Source organism: Sinocyclocheilus grahami, unplaced genomic scaffold, assembly GCF_001515645.1.
Source record: "Sinocyclocheilus grahami isolate Dianchi unplaced genomic scaffold, SAMN03320097.WGS_v1.1 scaffold704.1, whole genome shotgun sequence".
Taxonomy (NCBI): Eukaryota; Metazoa; Chordata; class Actinopteri; order Cypriniformes; family Cyprinidae; genus Sinocyclocheilus; species Sinocyclocheilus grahami.
The window spans coordinates 223,702-241,588 of NW_015505883.1; the positions used below are offsets into that span (position 1 = coordinate 223,702).

The window sequence follows — 17,887 nt, forward strand, 5'->3', positions numbered from 1 at the left end:
CCTCATGAAGAACCTCATCCCACTAGGTTCTGAAACAAAGCAGTAATGAAGTCTCCACATTTCAGTGATAAGAGCAGGTTTTTTAATATACTTTAAGGACACAAGTACAAAGAGTGCATTGTTCTCTGAGCATAAGTGGCACACTTACAGTAATGTGTGCTCTCTTACAGGTGTCAGCCTCCCCGTAGATAAACGCTGTCTCGCCGTGATGCCAGTCAATCGTGTGCATCCGCCCCCTTCTGTGCGACCCTCACCGTCGTCATCGTTAACTTATGGATACTGCCACTGCTCTGCACCCCACCATCCCAGATGCAGAGTTGTTATGGTGATGGGGCTTCTGTCAGCACATGGGGGCCTTCCAGTCATCTGTACAGGAAACTCGTGTTGTGCAGCTCTCAACAGAAGAAAAACAACCGAAGACCAAACCTAAAATCTGGGACTGAATTAAACCCTATGGACTTATAATATTATAATATAATAAGATTGTTATTTTATTGTTTTATATTAGTTGTAGTGAAAGTAATATAGTAATAGTAGTGGTAGTACTGGTTTCGCTGACAGCTTTTCCAAGTTTTCCCCTTTTATTTATTAAAATCCACTGAAGTAAAACTGGTGCATTCCATTAATCAATATATTAACAAAGCCATTGTGTATTTGCTCATAAATCCAGAAGGAAGCACAGAACAAAATGTCATCTCTTTAGATTATGTTACTGCTATGCTAAGACTATATTACACTTTAATTTTGTGAAAACCATGTTAGACAATCTTTTCATACATAGTATTTTCTGTTTATGTTCTAAAGCTTCTCTGTGGCTTTAGCCCTCGACTTGAGCATTAAATTGACATACTGACCTCTAGTGGTAATAATAAAAGAATTATGTTCACAATGTGTTCTTCGAATAATACTGATCTGAAAGCCATCCCATTATAATATATATCACTATAATATTTCAACTTTGGCTAAACTAAAAGATTTGATGTGTGCAGTGTGTAAGGACAAAGACTTTGCTCTGAAAGGGCCAGTCAACAGGAACCGAGACGGACGTTCATTACGATTTGAGTGAATGTTGGTGTTTTGTATTATTGTTTTGTCAGTGAAAATGACTGAATTTCCACACTTTGGACTCAGGTCTATAAAGTGGCGGAATTAAACCAAAGAAGCATTATTATCTATGCTGCTGACCCAAAATATAATTACAATAGTTTTCACCAAAGGGCTATTTAATTCCCAATGTATAAAATGTGTTTTTCAAAATATTGTTTATATGTATTAATATTATGCAACTTTACGAGTACCTTTTCGTAATAGAGTGACTATTGTTTGTTTTTTCTGATTATTATTAAAAAATATTTTATAAAACATTTGACATGTGTGTGTGTGTGTGTGTGTGTGTGTGTGTGTGTGTTTGTGTGTGTGTGCATGTTTATGTGGTTTATGAGGACACAAATGTGTATAATAACATGGGTATGACATAGGTATTACAACGAGAAGGTGATTTATGAGGACATTTTCAGTGTCCCCGTAATTCAAAAGGCTTATAAATAATTCAGAATGAGTTTTTTTGAAAATCTAAAAATGCAGAAAGTTTCCTGTAAGGGGTAGGTTTAGGGGTAGGGTTGGTGTAGGGCAATAGAAAATACAGTTTGTACAGTATAAAAACCATTACGCCTATGGAGAGTCCCAATAAACCATAAAAACAAACCTGTTTGTGTGTGTGTGTGTGTGTGTGTGTGTGTGTGTGTGTGTGTGTGTTTGTGTGTGTGTATGTGTGTGTGTGTGTTTGTTTGTGTGTGTGTGTGTGTGTGTGTGTGTGTGTGTGTGATTTTGATCAAAGACTGGAATAGGTTGCTATATATGATTTATGTCATTTATATATATACAAAGTATATATTAATTTACTAAAGTTTCACTTTATTAATTGCACGATGTCACACAATTAACATAAATATTAAATATTAGAGTTAACATAAATCTGATTTAAAATAAGGTTTCAAATGTAGTTTAAGATCAGTTTAATAATATGTCCCATTTGATTTCAGTTACATGCAGTAAATGAAAGCATACGTGTTTATTTCAAGGGGAATTGGATCTAGTCTAGTGCCGTGTTCTTCATATAGTCAAGAAATTCAATAAAACATTCAGTAAACGCGATAAAATATTTTTAGAATGATCTTTGCGTTTCTTGGGTTTTAATCTTTTCACATTCCAATTGATTTGACGTATCTGATTTCAGTTTTAATGCAATATACTGTATATTTTGGCAATGAGTAATAGAATTGATGTCGTTTTTTGGAGCATGACTCTTCCCGAGGTTGGAGTTAGTGAAGTTACCCAAGACACTTTTCTGGGCCTGTTGGGATGGCAATTCTGTGGTTGCTGCAACTGGCCAAAAGCCATGTACTTTAGGGCATGACCATGTGGAAATACATTTGTGTTTAATATTTCCATTGACTCAGAAAGACAAGATCTTAAGGATCGGTTAAGATATGTAGTGGTGAATTCAGGGCCACCTGGACACATGATCGCCATGCAAAAAGAAGGATCACCTAATATTTCTAAATAAATGGGCATTTTTACATTTTATAGCATCTGTGGACATAATAATAATAATAATTGGCGTTACCAATATTTATTTATTTGAATTGTGATAAGCAAACTTTTTGCGTGCAAAACACAAACCACAACAGTGTTGTTTGTTGCGTGGCTTTCATTCTTCGCATTACTTTTTTTATGCATTGAAAATGATGGGATGCAGGGGATGACGCTGCAGCGCGTGCTAGACTCACTCTTGTCTCTGCAGTGCAGGTTTCACGCCACACTTCAGAGTCACGTTTACAGTCGCAAGGGTTCATCTCTGCACCAATCAGAAGGCGATATGGAAATATAAGGCGTGTCTTGCATTGTTAAGCAAGAGACGATTCGGCGGTTCCCCTGGCAACAGCCATTTAAGCCAGTCGTGAAGGCGGAGCTGTTTGTAAACTCACGTTGCTCTCAGGGCAGTCCAGTTTCCACAACAACAGAAGTATAAGCTTAGTTTTCACTCGTTAAGCGTCGTTTTACACACGAGCCTTAACAAGAGAGGGAGTTTGAGGAGAATTGTTCTCGGTGAGTATTGGAAAACGTGCATTGTGTGCTGTGGTGTGTGTTATGGAGAGTCTCGTGTTTGGCGTCGTGTATCAGGCTCCGTTCATACTGTATGCATAAACTATTCGATACGAGATCTACACCAAGGTGCTGCTCTGGTTGTCAAGCTGTATTTTAAGATGTTGAGATGGTTTTTTTAATTCTGTATGGGGGTGCATTAAGGTCATAGCTTATATTCGTGGACTTGTTTACTTGTTTTCATGGCACTCTCCAGTCCCTGCTTCTCTGATGCATTCGTGGGCTGTTTATTTACCATGAGAAACTTTGTTTAGTAATATTTGGTAATTTATGATAAAGTGTTTGTTTGTTTATAAAACCTATATAAGCCCTGTATTTGGTCTTTAAGTGAGTTTAAGTGCCAGGAGCTGCATTTCATTGGCTTGAGTCATAAATGTGCTCCTGTTACACTAGACTATCATCTCTCAGGGTTTTGACTTTCCTTTATTTAATCCGTGCCTCTGTCCTGCTCTCAGTCATTGCCTGGATCAGGGCTGTACAGATGGACTGAAATCCAACAAATCGGACCACCAGAGAAGATCCAACATGGGCAACAAACGGAAAGCCTCCAGTGAGCTCGACAGAGATTCAGGTTTGTAGATTTCCTAGCTTTCCTAGTTTCCAAATGCTGCAGTACCATTATAACTAATCCCCTATTACGTATTATATTTATACAATATTGTGTATAATTACGTTGTTATAGGTATATAACTGCACATAATTACTGGGATTTACCCTTACAACATTTTCTCACTGTAGATGCCAGCTCAGGATATTTTAGTGCTTTGGACCAGACCGACTTTGAAGACATGGGACCAACCAGTACTGCAGCACAACGCATGCCAACAGCTCCTCGGGTGCCTTTCATTCCTGGCTCACATCCAGGCGTCTCTCCCATGATCGTAATGAACAACCTCGTTCTCAAGCAGGTATGACACATTAATACAATTCTGTAAGTGTCCTTGTGTCCGTATGTGGCTTTTCTGGAAAAGCTTTAGCTCATGACACACATCTGTTTGTTACGGTATTGTTTTGGTCTCAAAGCTACATTTTTTAAATATGTTGGTAGTTACAGCTCATTACTGCCATTTGCCTTGTGATTCTTGGATTGAATACTTTCCAATGCTTGCTGCTCAGCATCTTCAGCTCACGAAATATTAACTAACAATAAGCTGATTAATTAAACTGATCAACAAGGATTTATGTACTTTTAAATTACTCAAAGTAATTCGACTAACTGAAGTAGGCAAGAAAAATAGTCATTTATTAATATACTGTAAAAGGCATCTGAATTGCCCTTTAAAGCAAGTTTACCGTTTAAGTTTAAAGTGGAGATATTGATAAAAGGGGAGATATTTCACAACATGGTTTCTTTACGGAACCTAATTAATTTATTGGTGTGGATAATTAAATGTTTCCATGGTACACAATAGTAGACAGGCTTTGCCTAGGCTCTTATTGCCTCTTGTGTGTACAGTCGTTTTCCATACACACAAGATGTGATATAAATGCACATTTCATGCCTGCTGCTGCTTCTTATCAGAGCTAGCAAGCGAAAACATGCTGCATAAATGAATGAGGCGATTACTATAAATATTGTTTTATAAATATTGCAGCTGGGTCAATGACATAAGGGTATCCACAATGAAGAATCTAGTCATACACTATATAAAAAAAATGTACTGTGTCTGTTTTTCAAAATTGTTAATTGATCATTCTTGTTTCAGCCTAACTCTGTGGCCCCTGCACTAAAACCTTGGCGCTTAAACACTTCACTAGATGTGGTTCCTCAGTCCCAGCTGCTTTTCCTACAGCCAGTCATGCCAGCTGGTGACTGTACTGGCCGAAGTTCTGACAAGCAGAAACATTCCAGAAAGCATGTTCCCATGCAAAACACCTTTCAAAAAATTGGCCCCCATCTTGCACAAGGGTCTACAGTCGACGAGGGTTCCAGTGCTATAAATAAGAGGTCCAACCACTGTCATGGTGTAAGACATCAACAACGCCGTTACGATGATAAACCTTTCCACAGTTCCTCTTTGAAGCAGGATGTGTCTGAGACATTTAAAGATTACGGTGTAGACCCCAACATTGCTTCACTGGGAGAATTTGGTCACACTGTTGAAGACATGGGTGTGGAAAACTCCTCATCCAGGCTTTCTGACCTTCAGGAGCCCCACACCACCACTTCACTATTCTCACTTTGCACTGACTCCTTCCTTGCTTCATTCCCTCCAAAGAGTCCCGAAGCTTCAGTCACCCAGAGCAGTGATGTGGAGAATATCCCAGAGGCCCTTTCTCCAAGCTCCAGCAAACGCAAACGCTTCTGCAACACGTATAACATTTTGAATCGGTCAGGACTGCTGGGTATCACACTGCGCACAAAGGAACTTATTCGACAAAATAAACGATCCCAGGCCCAACTTCAGAGTCTGCAGGCTCAGACTGACCTCTTCTTGGAGGCCATATGTAGTGGAGATCCCAAAGTCTGGACGAGATTGCAGCTTATCCTCCAGAAATCCAGAAACAGTGAAGAGACGCCAGTGGACACACTGGTGGACTCTGTAAGGGGTGCAGAGTAGGATATGACAGACGTGGGTTGTATGGTGTAGTAGCAGCTTCAGATCTTAAAATTTCAGCTGTTGTATTCTGCGGTTTTTGCCACCTTTGCTTAGACCTTTTAAAGTTTGGCACATTTCTAATTGGTTGCTTAGTAAATTTTCAACGCCTTGTCATAATATCAGTTGGAAACGTCAAAGATTTAAGTCTTCAATAGAGTCCAGAGATCTAGTTATCACTCCAAGTGTTATCTATCCAACATCATTCTTATTCTTGTGGTTTTGTCCAAAGTATATAAAGACCATGTTTAGGTTAAAACTGCTTCTTTTTCAGAATAAATTGATTCAGTGATTCAGAATTTATTAGCAGTGTAGTCTCGATTTAAAAAAGAATGCTATTAACCATTCTTTTATCTCAATCTAATTGGTTATTATTCGGAAAGGAGGCCTTGGAACACTGGAATGTAAAAATAAGTTTTGCTCAGAATGAATCAAAATGGAAAAGAGTTCATTTCTAATCTCTGTATCTAATAAATGCCTTTGACAAAGATTTGAGTACTTAAGTGCACTATTCCCAATTTGTTTTAAATTCAGTTGAAAATGTGAAATTCAGGATCATCTTTGTGAAAATTTGTAAACGTGTTTGTAATAAACATTATTTGTATGTGTATAATGTGTTCTGAAATGCATCTCCAAGTAAATGTTCTTGTTATTTATGAGAAAGACCAATGGACGTTAAGGGTAAGAGTACTAATAACAATTTGTGCTGGTCAGTGTTTTTGAAGTAGCATTTCAACAGTGGTTGTTATTTGTAATGCCTTGTATCATATTATTGAGTTGTTTACATTCTTAAAGATTTGGATGTGAATGATCAAATTGGCAAATGTACTGCTGTACACATCGTGTTGATTTATCGGAACCCATTACTGAACTACATATTTTTGCTGTAGAAATCTATGCAATAGTCTTGTTTAGTATTAGCATTGTACTGAAGTGCTGTTTTGTATTCTGTAGGTGTCATTTGACTTTTTATGTGCCTTCAAAAATAAAGGCTTTTTAAATATAACATTTAAAATATTTTTAAAACTATGCCCTGGTTATTACAGTTTGAACAATAATTTGTTCAGTGAATCATGGTTTAATGTGTTTTAAGTTTGAAGGAGGTCTCCAAGAAAAAAACAAAAAAAAATACTTAAAGTTGTGTTTTGAAGTCATTTTATATGAGATTTGGTGGTAACCTAATTAGTTACAAATAAATAAAGCACAGAAAATACTATATTCTTCAACAGAAAATGCATGTTCATTATCATTGCACGCCATATTTTTCATGTATCTAATACAGAAACGTATTAATACAGAAATGTATTAATTCACAACAGTATAACAACTAAATAGGTGTTGGAAAAATTATATGAAAATAACATTTTAGCTGTGCTAGTGTAATTGGCAATGCAAATGGAAACGTCAGCTTATAAATAACTAAACATAGTCAACTGATCCAGTCAAGATGGACGTGAAGAGTTAAGATGTTTTGATAAGATGCTCAATTCAACTGCAGAGAAAGGATGTTGAGGGCCATTGCTGAGCGGAGCAATCGTAAGTGTGCACTTATAATAAATGAAACACTGGCATGAAACTTAAAGGGATAGTTCACTCAAAAATTATAATTTGATGTTTATCTGCTTACCCCCAGGGCATCCAAGATGTAGGTGACTTTGTTTCTTCAGTAGAACACAAATGATGATTTTTAACTCCAACCGTTGCAGTCTGTCAGTCGTATAATGCATGGCAATGGTAACAAAATCTATGAGAGTAAAAAAAACATGCACAGACAAATCCAAATTAAACCCTGCGGCTCGCAACGACACATTGATCTCCTAAGACACAAAACGATCGGTTTGTGCAAGAAACCGAACAGTATATAATTTTTTACCTCTAATACACCAGTATGTCCAACTGCCTTGAGTGCGTGCACGGCATCCGGTGCGTGAGGTGTGTACGCGCTCTGGCGTAGTTTACGCAAGCGCCGGAAGTGATCTCTCACGCGCATACATCACTCATTGCAGTGTGACCCTCCTTTATTACTAACTATTTTGACCATGTTGGAGTGCACAGAAAAAATAAGCACACAATTACTTCTTGGTTTGATCATGCTGTAAATCAGCATTTATTTTGCTAATCTGTCCTTCAGTGGAAATGCAAAAATAAATTTTATTATAGCACCAAACTCAAAATGCTTTCTGCAGGCCTAAACCACAAAATACCTGCCATTTAAGTAACAGAAAATGATCTTCCAATCAAGTGTAGTAAAATAATGTTTTGATGGTATCAATTACATGTGTGCTGTTCATAAATGAATTGAAAATGAAAGCCTGGTCTAGTATCAGAAATTTGTTTAAATGAACAGGGAGCAAACAGGATGAATTGAAATTTCAGAAATGTGAAACTTGAATGGAAGTGGTATCAAAAAGTTCATATAGCTGTAATGTTTAAATAGAAATGCAAAGTATGTGAAGACATACACTACCATTCAAAGTCTCCAACTAAGCATCAAAAATACTGTAGAAACAGTCATATTATGAAAATATTACAGTTTAAAATAACTTCATATTACCAATGTTGAAAATAGTTGTGATGCTTAATATTTGTGTAAACCATTAGGATGATGAATATAAAGGTTAAATGAACAGCGGTTATTTAAAGTAGAAATCTTTTGTTGCATTCTAAATGTCTTTACTGTCACTTTTGATCAATTTAATGCATTCTTGTTAAATAAAAGTACTAAAAGAAACCGAGCCAAAATTATTTATTTCATTTATTATTTATGCATTACCTATGTTGATTTTTTTTAATTGCAGTTCAGTAAATTTCAATTTAAATGACATTTTACCTTCCTGTGGCATGTGGCCAATTCAAATTCTAACTAACCTAAATGTTACCCACATTTTAGCAGGCTACTTGTGTAATAGTGTGCTGATTAACTAGTGTGCGTTGTTTTGTAAATACCCTTCCATCCTTTAATCCTGGCCTCCTTCTCTGATGTTACCGCTGCGAATCACTGCTGCCCTGAACTAGGCTGAAATTGAGTTTCAGTTTACAGTGATGACAGACATAGATATGGGTTTTACCCCACCTTTGTGACATAACGCTCTCCTAATTTGCGCAGCGATGACCGAAATCCACTAAAAATGTAGATCAGTTGTGTGGGCTAATACAACTCGAGTGAACTGGAGCCCTTATCATATTTAATAACAGTTCCACTCAGGCCAACTTATGATAAACACACTGATAAGGCACGTTCTTGGCTTTTCAGTCATGTTTGTGATCATGGTAGACCTGCCAGTTCCCAGGTACGGTCTCAACAGTCTGAACTGGCAGGAAAAGGCCCAGAGCCCAACGGGAACCGAAAACATCAGTGAGGTTGGCACGCCAGGTCCCGCGAACCTCTGACAACCACCCTTTTTGCAGCTCACACCAGGTTTGCCCTCGGGCTACTAGTAGAAGCTGTTGACAGCAGAAACCGGCGCTCACTAGTCCGATACCCAGCCAGACGTATAGCATTATAACCAGAAAGAACTGGAGACCTGAAATCAAACCTGAGGGAAGAAAAAGAAAGCATGTTCTTATCCAGGATATTTGAAGCAGGAAAGCCTCAAGAAAGACTGATTTAAACTTACCGAGGAAGAAGTAACCTGTCGAGAGTGGCAGAAGAGTGAGGAACGTCAGTGGGTTCTCAAAGGAAATGGAGTATTCTATCGTAAGATACGCCACCCCAATTACCAGTGAATACAGACAACAGCAGGATGTATAGATGCTGAACATAATAAAGTAGCGCATGTTCCTGTTCCCAATACAGTTTCCTGTGAAAAAGCAGTGGTGGTCCCGTTTTAGAATCACTTTCTTGCACACTTTGCAGAAGTGACGTCCATTCAGGAGGTAGTGGGCATCAATTCGGTCCGGGCAGTCGGGTGAACAGACTGGAATAACTGTCTCGTTGGCATTCTCAGATGGGTAGCATATAGTCATCGTGTAATTGCCCAGCGCGTTCCCCATGAGGAAGAGAAAGACGGCAATGTGGACCAGCATGGTGGGATTTCGCTCCACATCTGGACTTCGGAAAACAGTGGGCATGAAGAGGAGGAAGTGGAGGGCGAATGTGACCACGGTTGCAGTGTAGAAGTATGCAGGTGCAATCATATTGAGTAGTCTGAGTTTTACCATCCTGAACAACATGCCTGTGTTAGATTAATAAAAAAATGTCTTAATTCAGAAAATGTATTTAACTGAAGATGATAAAATCATACATTTCGTCTTGGCTTTAGCAGTTTATCCATATGAAAAATAACACTACTTGAATGAAAATTATGAAAGAAAGTCATTGGCATACTGTAAACTTAATTTATACTTTATGATGCTTTAAATACACATATTTTTAAAATAAAAAATACATGGATAGTTTTCACTGTCTGTCAATAAAGAATTATACTGTGCCAACAAGTATCAAGCAAGTTCAAACGAAATTAACTGGAATGGTGCTCACATAATTGCATGTCTTCAGAGAAAAATAATAATTTGGAAATAATTATTATTTTTGAAATTTCATAAGTAAATAAGGAGAGGTGTGAAATTTGTGCTCCAGTAGAGAGCCAGACAAAATTTCAGAAATAATCCATGTTTCAAACATGTTTCCTAAATACACCCCCGCCTTCCATTGGTCAGCAAATCAGATAGTCCCGCCCCCAACTCACGCCATTGGTTGAGACCATGTTGCTAAGTAGGACTAAACAAAAAATAAGCAACGTTGAAAGCCACAGTGTTTACACTTTTATATCCAGGAATACATTCATGTATCTTAAAAGTCTCTGCACATTAAACTGTGACCGGAAAAAGTATTTTAAAGGGGTAATATGATGCTTTTTTAAAGATCATTATTTTGTGTATTTGGTGTAACAGAATATGTTGACATGCAGAAAGGAAAACTTGAAATCGCATCATATGACCCCTTTAACATAGAAGACATATATACAGTATATAGGCCTGTGTGTGTCCATACTGTACATACATCAATCAGGAAACAGACACATAACCCTATCGCTCAGATATAACATTTTTAATTGCACACATTGTTACACAGAGCAGAACAGAATTGGCATCCTTTAGGATTTAAATATAAATGGCATGTTTTTATAAGTAATAATGACGCTAAAATGCATCATATTTTCAGACAATGGAGTGAGAAAAGATGTGATGAACCGTATGGATGCATTTCAGTAAATATACCCTAAAAAACCCCCGCAGAGGTCTAATATGTATCAAAACTTAAATTATAATACAAACTAACAGCAGGCAGGGTTCGTGATGAATAGATTAAGGAACTATAAAGCCTAAAGCACCATATCTGTTTTGAAACAGAGGCTTATTGTAGAAGAGGATGAAGACATTGCTGGGTTATTACCTGACTCCGGCTAGACCAGAAGAGTATCCTCCGCACAGAAGCGCATCCCTCGCTCACGGTGCTAGAAGATAAACCACAAATAATTCATTGAGAAAAAGCAAATCAGTGTTACACAGAGCAGAACAGAATTGGCATCCTTTAGGATTTAAATATAAATGGCATGTTTTTATAAGTAATAATGACGCTAAAATGCATCATATTTTCAGACAATGGAGTGAGAAAAGATGTGATGAACCGTATGGATGCATTTCAGTAAATATACCCTAAAAAACCCCCGCAGAGGTCTAATATGTATCAAAACTTAAATTATAATAAAAACTAACAGCAGGCAGGGTTCGTGATGAATAGATTAAGGAACTATAAAGCCTAAAGCACCATATCTGTTTTGAAACAGAGGCTTATTGTTGAAGAGGATGAAGACATTGCTGGGTTATTACCTGACTCCGGCTAGACCAGAAGAGTATCCTCCGCACAGAAGCGCATCCCTCGCTCACGGTGCTAGAAGATAAACCACAAATAATTCATTGAGAAAAAGCAAATCAGGTTTAATTTCCTAATACTGAGCGCATCTGTTCGCGATGTGTCTCAGTACTTTAGCACCGCCTGTTGGTGTGGATACAGCATCCAGCTCCTCTAGAAATAAGAAAAACAGACAAGCCTATATATATCTACACTTGTTATATGGATATGTTTGTGTGTTAAATTATTGTTGTGTGTGGCTATGTGATTTTATATCTATATTGTACACAATGTGCACGTTGACTCATTAATATGGACGGATGACACGCACTTGCAACTTTCACCAGCAGATGGCTGTGCAAATCAACGCTTATTTTATACGTTTATTTAATTATTTTTGCAGCGATTTATACATATAAAATCATGCCTTAAGACAAAGTTAGCATTCCATGATGTGGGTCATGCCAACAATCTGGTATCTGTAATAATCAGAAACATAGAGTCAAACATTTTTCGTTTTCGTGTTTGTTGATGGCTTGTCACTTTACACACGGTCCCTAAGCGGATGGGCGCTCCCCGTGTGCGCTGGTGCTGATGCAGACAGACAGAAGCATCTAACCGGACATAAACCACAGGAGGTGTTTGAAAGGTAAGCCGCATTATTGTTATATTAACCTCGCTTCTGATGAACTATTCTCAGTTATATCATACAAGAAACGATTCAACAAACAACTCAGGGATTTATTATGAACTTCAACTTTAAGCTTTTAAAAGTGGGCGTTTTGACAGTTGTAGACATTGGGTTTAAAACGCTATTGCAGCAGAGACCTATGCTTGGGTGCTAAACACAGAGGAGGGGTGATACTTAAATAACTGAACTGGAAATACTATGGGCATATTGATGGCATAAGAATGGCTTGGCTTGTTTGTTTGCCGTCTCATATACAACATCTCCAGGAGCCCCGCTGTTTTATTGTGCCAGGGGAGTGCGCACGTTGTGCATTCATTGTGAGATCCTAATATTATCTTCTTAAAGTTATGGTTGCTCTGCTGCTGCTGCTGCTGATAATGGCTGTATTAGTCCTCACATGCTGACAGCAGGGAGTTTAATGTCTGTGCGCGTTACAAATCAGAGGATGGGGGCGGATAGATTTCTCCACGCTGTTGCCAAGAAGCTGTGATGATGCTCAGGCAGATCATCGTAATAACTTTCACAATTAGAAATGTAGTCTCTAATCATCCCTTTGAGAATCAAACATTACTTTAACAGGTAGAGGAGGAAACTCTGGTCATATCAACACAAAATCCAAAGAATCATTATGCAAAATACTTTAATAAAAAAATCATTAGTAATATTTTAAATGATTGTAATCTATTTTTTTGTATTATATTATATGGTATTATATAACGATTATTGTATATAATACTTATTTAATTTTTAATATAGTTAAAAGTGGTTTATATAGGTAAATTCAGGTTGAGTGGGACACTTTGCGCCATTGAAATGTCTAGCAAGTGTCCAAATCAACCAGAATTCACCCCTCAGAAATGTATTAGATTTAAATATAGGGTAATATCGTCGTGTACCTCCTTTAATTTATACCACTATAAATAAAAAAAGTGATACAGTAACAAAAACACTGCTTTAGAGTCATGAAAATCTACTGAGAATAATAACTGTGATTAAAAGTAATTAATTAAAAATACCTCAATAAAATGTCTAAATGCAATAAACCATCCAAACGAGAATGAAAATTTGGGGAGGATCAGGATGTGTGTTAATTGTTATGAAAATGATGTTAAAATGCACAACATCCTTTAATGTTTCTAAAAAATAGTCTTCATCTTCTACATCCATTTATTGATTTTTTTATTAGATTTTTTTAAATTGACATTTTTGTTCATTTCAGCTGCAACCGCGCAACCATAAAGAATTCATGGATGAATAATAACATATTGTAACATTGTGTTATCAAGAGGTTTTTCAGTACCCAGCATGCTTTGTGTGAGCCTAAAGGGGATGAATAAAAGTATAGACAGCTGAGTGTTATTTTATGTGTTTTTGAGCAATATGAGCAGGGGGAAATGCTTAATGTTCTGTTGTGCTGCCATTTAGAAAGGACTCTGTTTTTCGTTGTTGTCTTTTTTTGAGTTTGCTACTGTAGAATTTTAGGGTTTACTGGGGTGAAGAGTGAAGTTTGTGCTCTGTTCAGAGTGGACTAATGTATGCTAACACTGGCTTTTCTTAGTAAACTTCAATACTACAAGGTCTCCTTTGCCTTGCACCACCCACCTGCATCCTTGGATACAATATCTGCTAATCTAACAGGACAAACCAGAACCATGCTTGTTACCAGCAAAACAAAGATGAGAAAGCTGTTTGACTGAAGTGCTAATGAATCAGCAGGCTGTTACTGGTTAAGCCAGTCAGCTAACATGGTTTTACAGCTTTATTCCATTTGCTAACCAGGTGTGACACAGCAATAAAATCAGTCTTCAGTGCAAATCAGATCTTTTATCAGTTTTTTTGTGCCACGACAGCAACAGGACATCTATCCCATTCCAGATTTTAAAAAATGAAGCAATAAAAAAAGCAGATAAGGAAAAAGGTGGAAACAAACCTGCACACCAGGATACAAAACACAACACACATCGGCAAACAACAATGCTAGTATTGATTACCTTTAAAACAGATAACAACCTCATCACCAGTTATGCTTTTTTTTTGTTCTGTGGCATTTGCAAAGCTCGTTGCGCTTTCGGAAGTAATCTGTAAATGAATGGTTCTCCCAACGAGTGAGAGATATTCATCAAAGGCCAGTGTCCATCTGACTATAAAGGATAAGACACAGTTATGGCACCAGTTTTCTAGTCGCTAGTCAGATTTTCCATCTGCTTTAGATATAAATGGAGCATCTTTGAATGATATTCAGCGATGCATGATTACCAAACTGACTATATAAAGCAATTAATAGTAGTTGAAATGTCACTGCACTTGTGACAGAATGTTGATTGAAGCTCATAATTGGATAATAAATAAATCATCAGAACGTACACCTGCTCTTGGCTGATGTCTCTTTCGGCTGCTAATCCTTACTAATCTTATTAAAGTAGAAATGTTAGTGACACTTTGCTGGAAATGGTTTTAGTTTTGCCAGTTGAATCAGAGGGCTGAAAACTTAGAGAAAACATCTCCAGGTTACGTATGTAACCATGGTTCCCCGAAGGGAACGAGATGCTGCGTCGGCAACGCTATGGGAACACTCCCACAGTGTGACCACACTCTGAATCACATGTGTAATCAGTCCAATGGAAGGGCGAGACATCATAGGTGGGTGACGTAGCGACCAGGAAGCAATAAAAGCATGTGAGGTGGAACCGGCGTCAGCTTCTAGGAAATATGGCCCTGAGACGCAGCGTCTCGTTCCCTTCGGGGAACCATGGTTACATACATAACCTGGAGATGTTCCCCTTCAGGAACTCTGAGAATGCCTATGCCGCCAGACTTGCAAATCCCTGTCTAGTGTGGAAGAGCACAGCTAAGACGAGAGAATAGAAGAGCCAGGAGTGGCTCGCATATCTAAGTCATAGAATCTGACAAATGTGAGGGGTGAGGATCATCCCGCTGCGTTGCAAATGTCTTGCATAGACACACATGCTAAGAAGGCCTTGGAGGCCGCCATACCTCGGGTCGAATGAGCCTTGAACCCCAAAGGCGAGGGGAGATCAGAGGACTCGTAGGCAATAGTAATGGCATCAACTATCCACCGACTGAGGGTCTGCTTCGTAGCAGGGAGACCCCTATTAGGGGGACCATAGCATACAAGCAGTTGGTAGCAGTTGCTTGCACTGGACACGTGCAGTTAAGCTTTTGCTGGTCAGGCTCCCTAAAGGGGGGAGGACAAAAGGCCTGTAGCACGATAGGCTGTGGTGTAACAGAGGGAACCTTAGGGACATACCCCGCACGAGGGTAGAGAAACACTTTGGCCAAACGTGTAACTAGGGGGTGTCTGCCCACTGACTGGCCACCGAGAGGGGCGTGGTAGGGTGCAATGGCCGCCATGTAGACCTTCAGGGTGGAGTGGGTCAACCCTGCAGAGAGACGAGCCTGCAGGAACTCCAGTACTGTACCAACCGGGCAGTTAACTGGGTCCAGCTGGCGATCTCCGCACCAAGAAGTGAAAAGTTTCCACTGCAAGGCATACAGTTTCCTCGTAGAGGGAGCTCTGGATTGGAGGATGGTCTCAACAACCTCGGTTGAGAGACCGGAAGCTACGAGTTGTGCCCCCTCAGAGGCCACACCCGTAACTTCCACAGCTCTGGTTCTCTCTGACTCATCCAGCTCCACTGGGGCTGGATGCCATGGTACAGACGTGGTCAAGGCTTCGTCTGTATGCCTTTCCCCACGATCGCTCTGCTCCCGGGAGTTCTGAAGAGAGTGCACCGGGAAGGGGTCCGTCTGCTGCTAGTAGCTCCATTCTGGCCTGGCCGAGTATAGTTCTCGGACCTGATTTCCTTTCTCGATAGCTCTCCATGGGAGATTCCCGTCAGGAGGGATCTCCTCTCAGAGGCGAAGGGTACGATTCTCCACCCCTGCCCGGAGCTGTGGAAGTTACGGGTGTGGCCTCTGAGGGGGCACTACTCGTAGCTTCCGGTCTCTCAACCGAGGTTGTTGAGACCATCCTCCAATCCAGAGCTCCCTCTACGAGGAAACTGTATGCCTTGAAGTGGAAACTTTTCACTTCTTGGTGCGGAGATCGCCAGCTGGACCCAGTTAACTGCCCGGTTGGTACAGTACTGGAGTTCCTGCAGGCTCGTCTCTCTGCAGGGTTGACCCACTCCACCCTGAAGGTCTACATGGCGGCCATTGCACCCTACCACGCCCCTCTCGGTGGCCAGTCAGTGGGCAGACACCCCCTAGTTACACGTTTGGCCAAAGTGTTTCTCTACCCTCGTGCGGGGTATGTCCCTAAGGTTCCCTCTGTTACACCACAGCCTATCGTGCTACAGGCCTTTTGTCCTCCCCCCTTTAGGGAGCCTGACCAGCAAAAGCTTAACTGCACGTGTCCAGTGCAAGCAACTGCTACCAACTGCTTGTATGCTATGGTCCCCCTAATAGGGGTCTCCCTGCTACGAAGCAGACCCTCAGTCGGTGGATAGTTGATGCCATTACTATTGCCTACGAGTCCTCTGATCTCCCCTCGCCTTTGGGGTTCAAGGCTCATTCGACCCGAGGTATGGCGGCCTCCAAGGCCTTCTTAGCATGTGTGTCTATGCAAGACATTTGCAACGCAGCGGGATGATCCTCACCCCTCACATTTGTCAGATTCTATGACTTAGATATGCGAGCCACTCCTGGCTCTTCTATTCTCTCGTCTTAGCTGTGCTCTTCCACACTAGACAGGGATTTGCAAGTCTGGCGGCATAGGCATTCTCAGAGTTCCTGAAGGGGAACATCTCCAGGTTATGTATGTAACCATGGTTCCCCGAAGGGAACGAGACGCTGCGTCTCAGGGCCATATTTCCTAGAAGCTGACGCCGGTTCCACCTCACATGCTTTTATTGCTTCCTGGTCGCTACGTCACCCACCTATGATGTCTCGCCCTTCCATTGGACTGATTACACATGTGATTCAGAGCGTGGTCACGCTGGGGGCGTTCCCATAGCGTTTCCGATGCAGTGTCTCGTTCCCTTCGGGGAACCATGGTTACATACATAACCTGGAGATGTTCCCCTTCAGGAACTCTGAGAATGCCTATGCCGCCAGACTTGCAAATCCCTGTCTAGTGTGGAAGAGCACAGCTAAGACGAGAGAATAGAAGAGCCAGGAGTGGCTCGCATATCTAAGTCATAGAATCTGACAAATGTGAGGGGTGAGGATCATCCCGCTGCGTTGCAAATGTCTTGCATAGACACACATGCTAAGAAGGCCTTGGAGGCCGCCATACCTCGGGTCGAATGAGCCTTGAACCCCAAAGGCGAGGGGAGATCAGAGGACTCGTAGGCAATAGTAATGGCATCAACTATCCACCGACTGAGGGTCTGCTTCGTAGCAGGGAGACCCCTATTAGGGGGACCATAGCATACAAGCAGTTGGTAGCAGTTGCTTGCACTGGACACGTGCAGTTAAGCTTTTGCTGGTCAGGCTCCCTAAAGGGGGGAGGACAAAAGGCCTGTAGCACGATAGGCTGTGGTGTAACAGAGGGAACCTTAGGGACATACCCCGCACGAGGGTAGAGAAACACTTTGGCCAAACGTGTAACTAGGGGGT

The 17,887-nt window shown here is 40.2% G+C and overlaps 4 protein-coding genes across 4 annotated transcripts in view; 3 read left to right on the forward strand and 1 right to left on the reverse strand.

Annotated features, from left to right (window-relative positions):
- The window catches only part of LOC107559882 (placenta growth factor-like), a 40,020-nt gene extending 38,808 nt beyond the window's left edge, over positions 1-1,212 (forward strand). Inside the window, exon 7 of the mRNA XM_016243901.1 lies at positions 171-1,212. Within this exon, the coding sequence (XP_016099387.1) occupies positions 171-192 (22 nt within the window). The 3' untranslated portion in view covers positions 193-1,212. The remainder of the gene's footprint in view (positions 1-170) is intronic.
- Positions 1,213-2,958: 1,746 nt separating this feature from the next.
- cipca (CLOCK-interacting pacemaker a) lies at positions 2,959-6,731 on the forward strand. Its single transcript, XM_016243909.1, has 4 exons — positions 2,959-3,108; positions 3,621-3,736; positions 3,904-4,073; positions 4,872-6,731. Exons 2-4 carry the CDS (start codon positions 3,691-3,693, stop codon positions 5,724-5,726), a joined length of 1,071 nt encoding a protein of 356 aa, XP_016099395.1. The 5' UTR covers positions 2,959-3,108; positions 3,621-3,690; the 3' UTR covers positions 5,727-6,731.
- A 1,870-nt stretch (positions 6,732-8,601) lies between these two features.
- Positions 8,602-11,235, reverse strand: zdhhc22 (zinc finger DHHC-type palmitoyltransferase 22). Its single transcript, XM_016243902.1, has 3 exons — positions 11,158-11,235; positions 9,380-9,937; positions 8,602-9,298 (listed from the first exon to the last, which is right to left on the reverse strand). Exons 2-3 carry the CDS (start codon positions 9,933-9,935, stop codon positions 9,012-9,014), a joined length of 843 nt encoding a protein of 280 aa, XP_016099388.1. The 5' UTR covers positions 9,936-9,937; positions 11,158-11,235; the 3' UTR covers positions 8,602-9,011.
- A 978-nt stretch (positions 11,236-12,213) lies between these two features.
- Positions 12,214-17,887, forward strand: part of tmem63c (transmembrane protein 63C) — a 59,636-nt gene continuing 53,962 nt past the window's right edge. The window contains exon 1 of the mRNA XM_016243889.1: positions 12,214-12,265. The gene's annotated coding sequence lies outside the window, so the exon portion shown is untranslated. The remainder of the gene's footprint in view (positions 12,266-17,887) is intronic.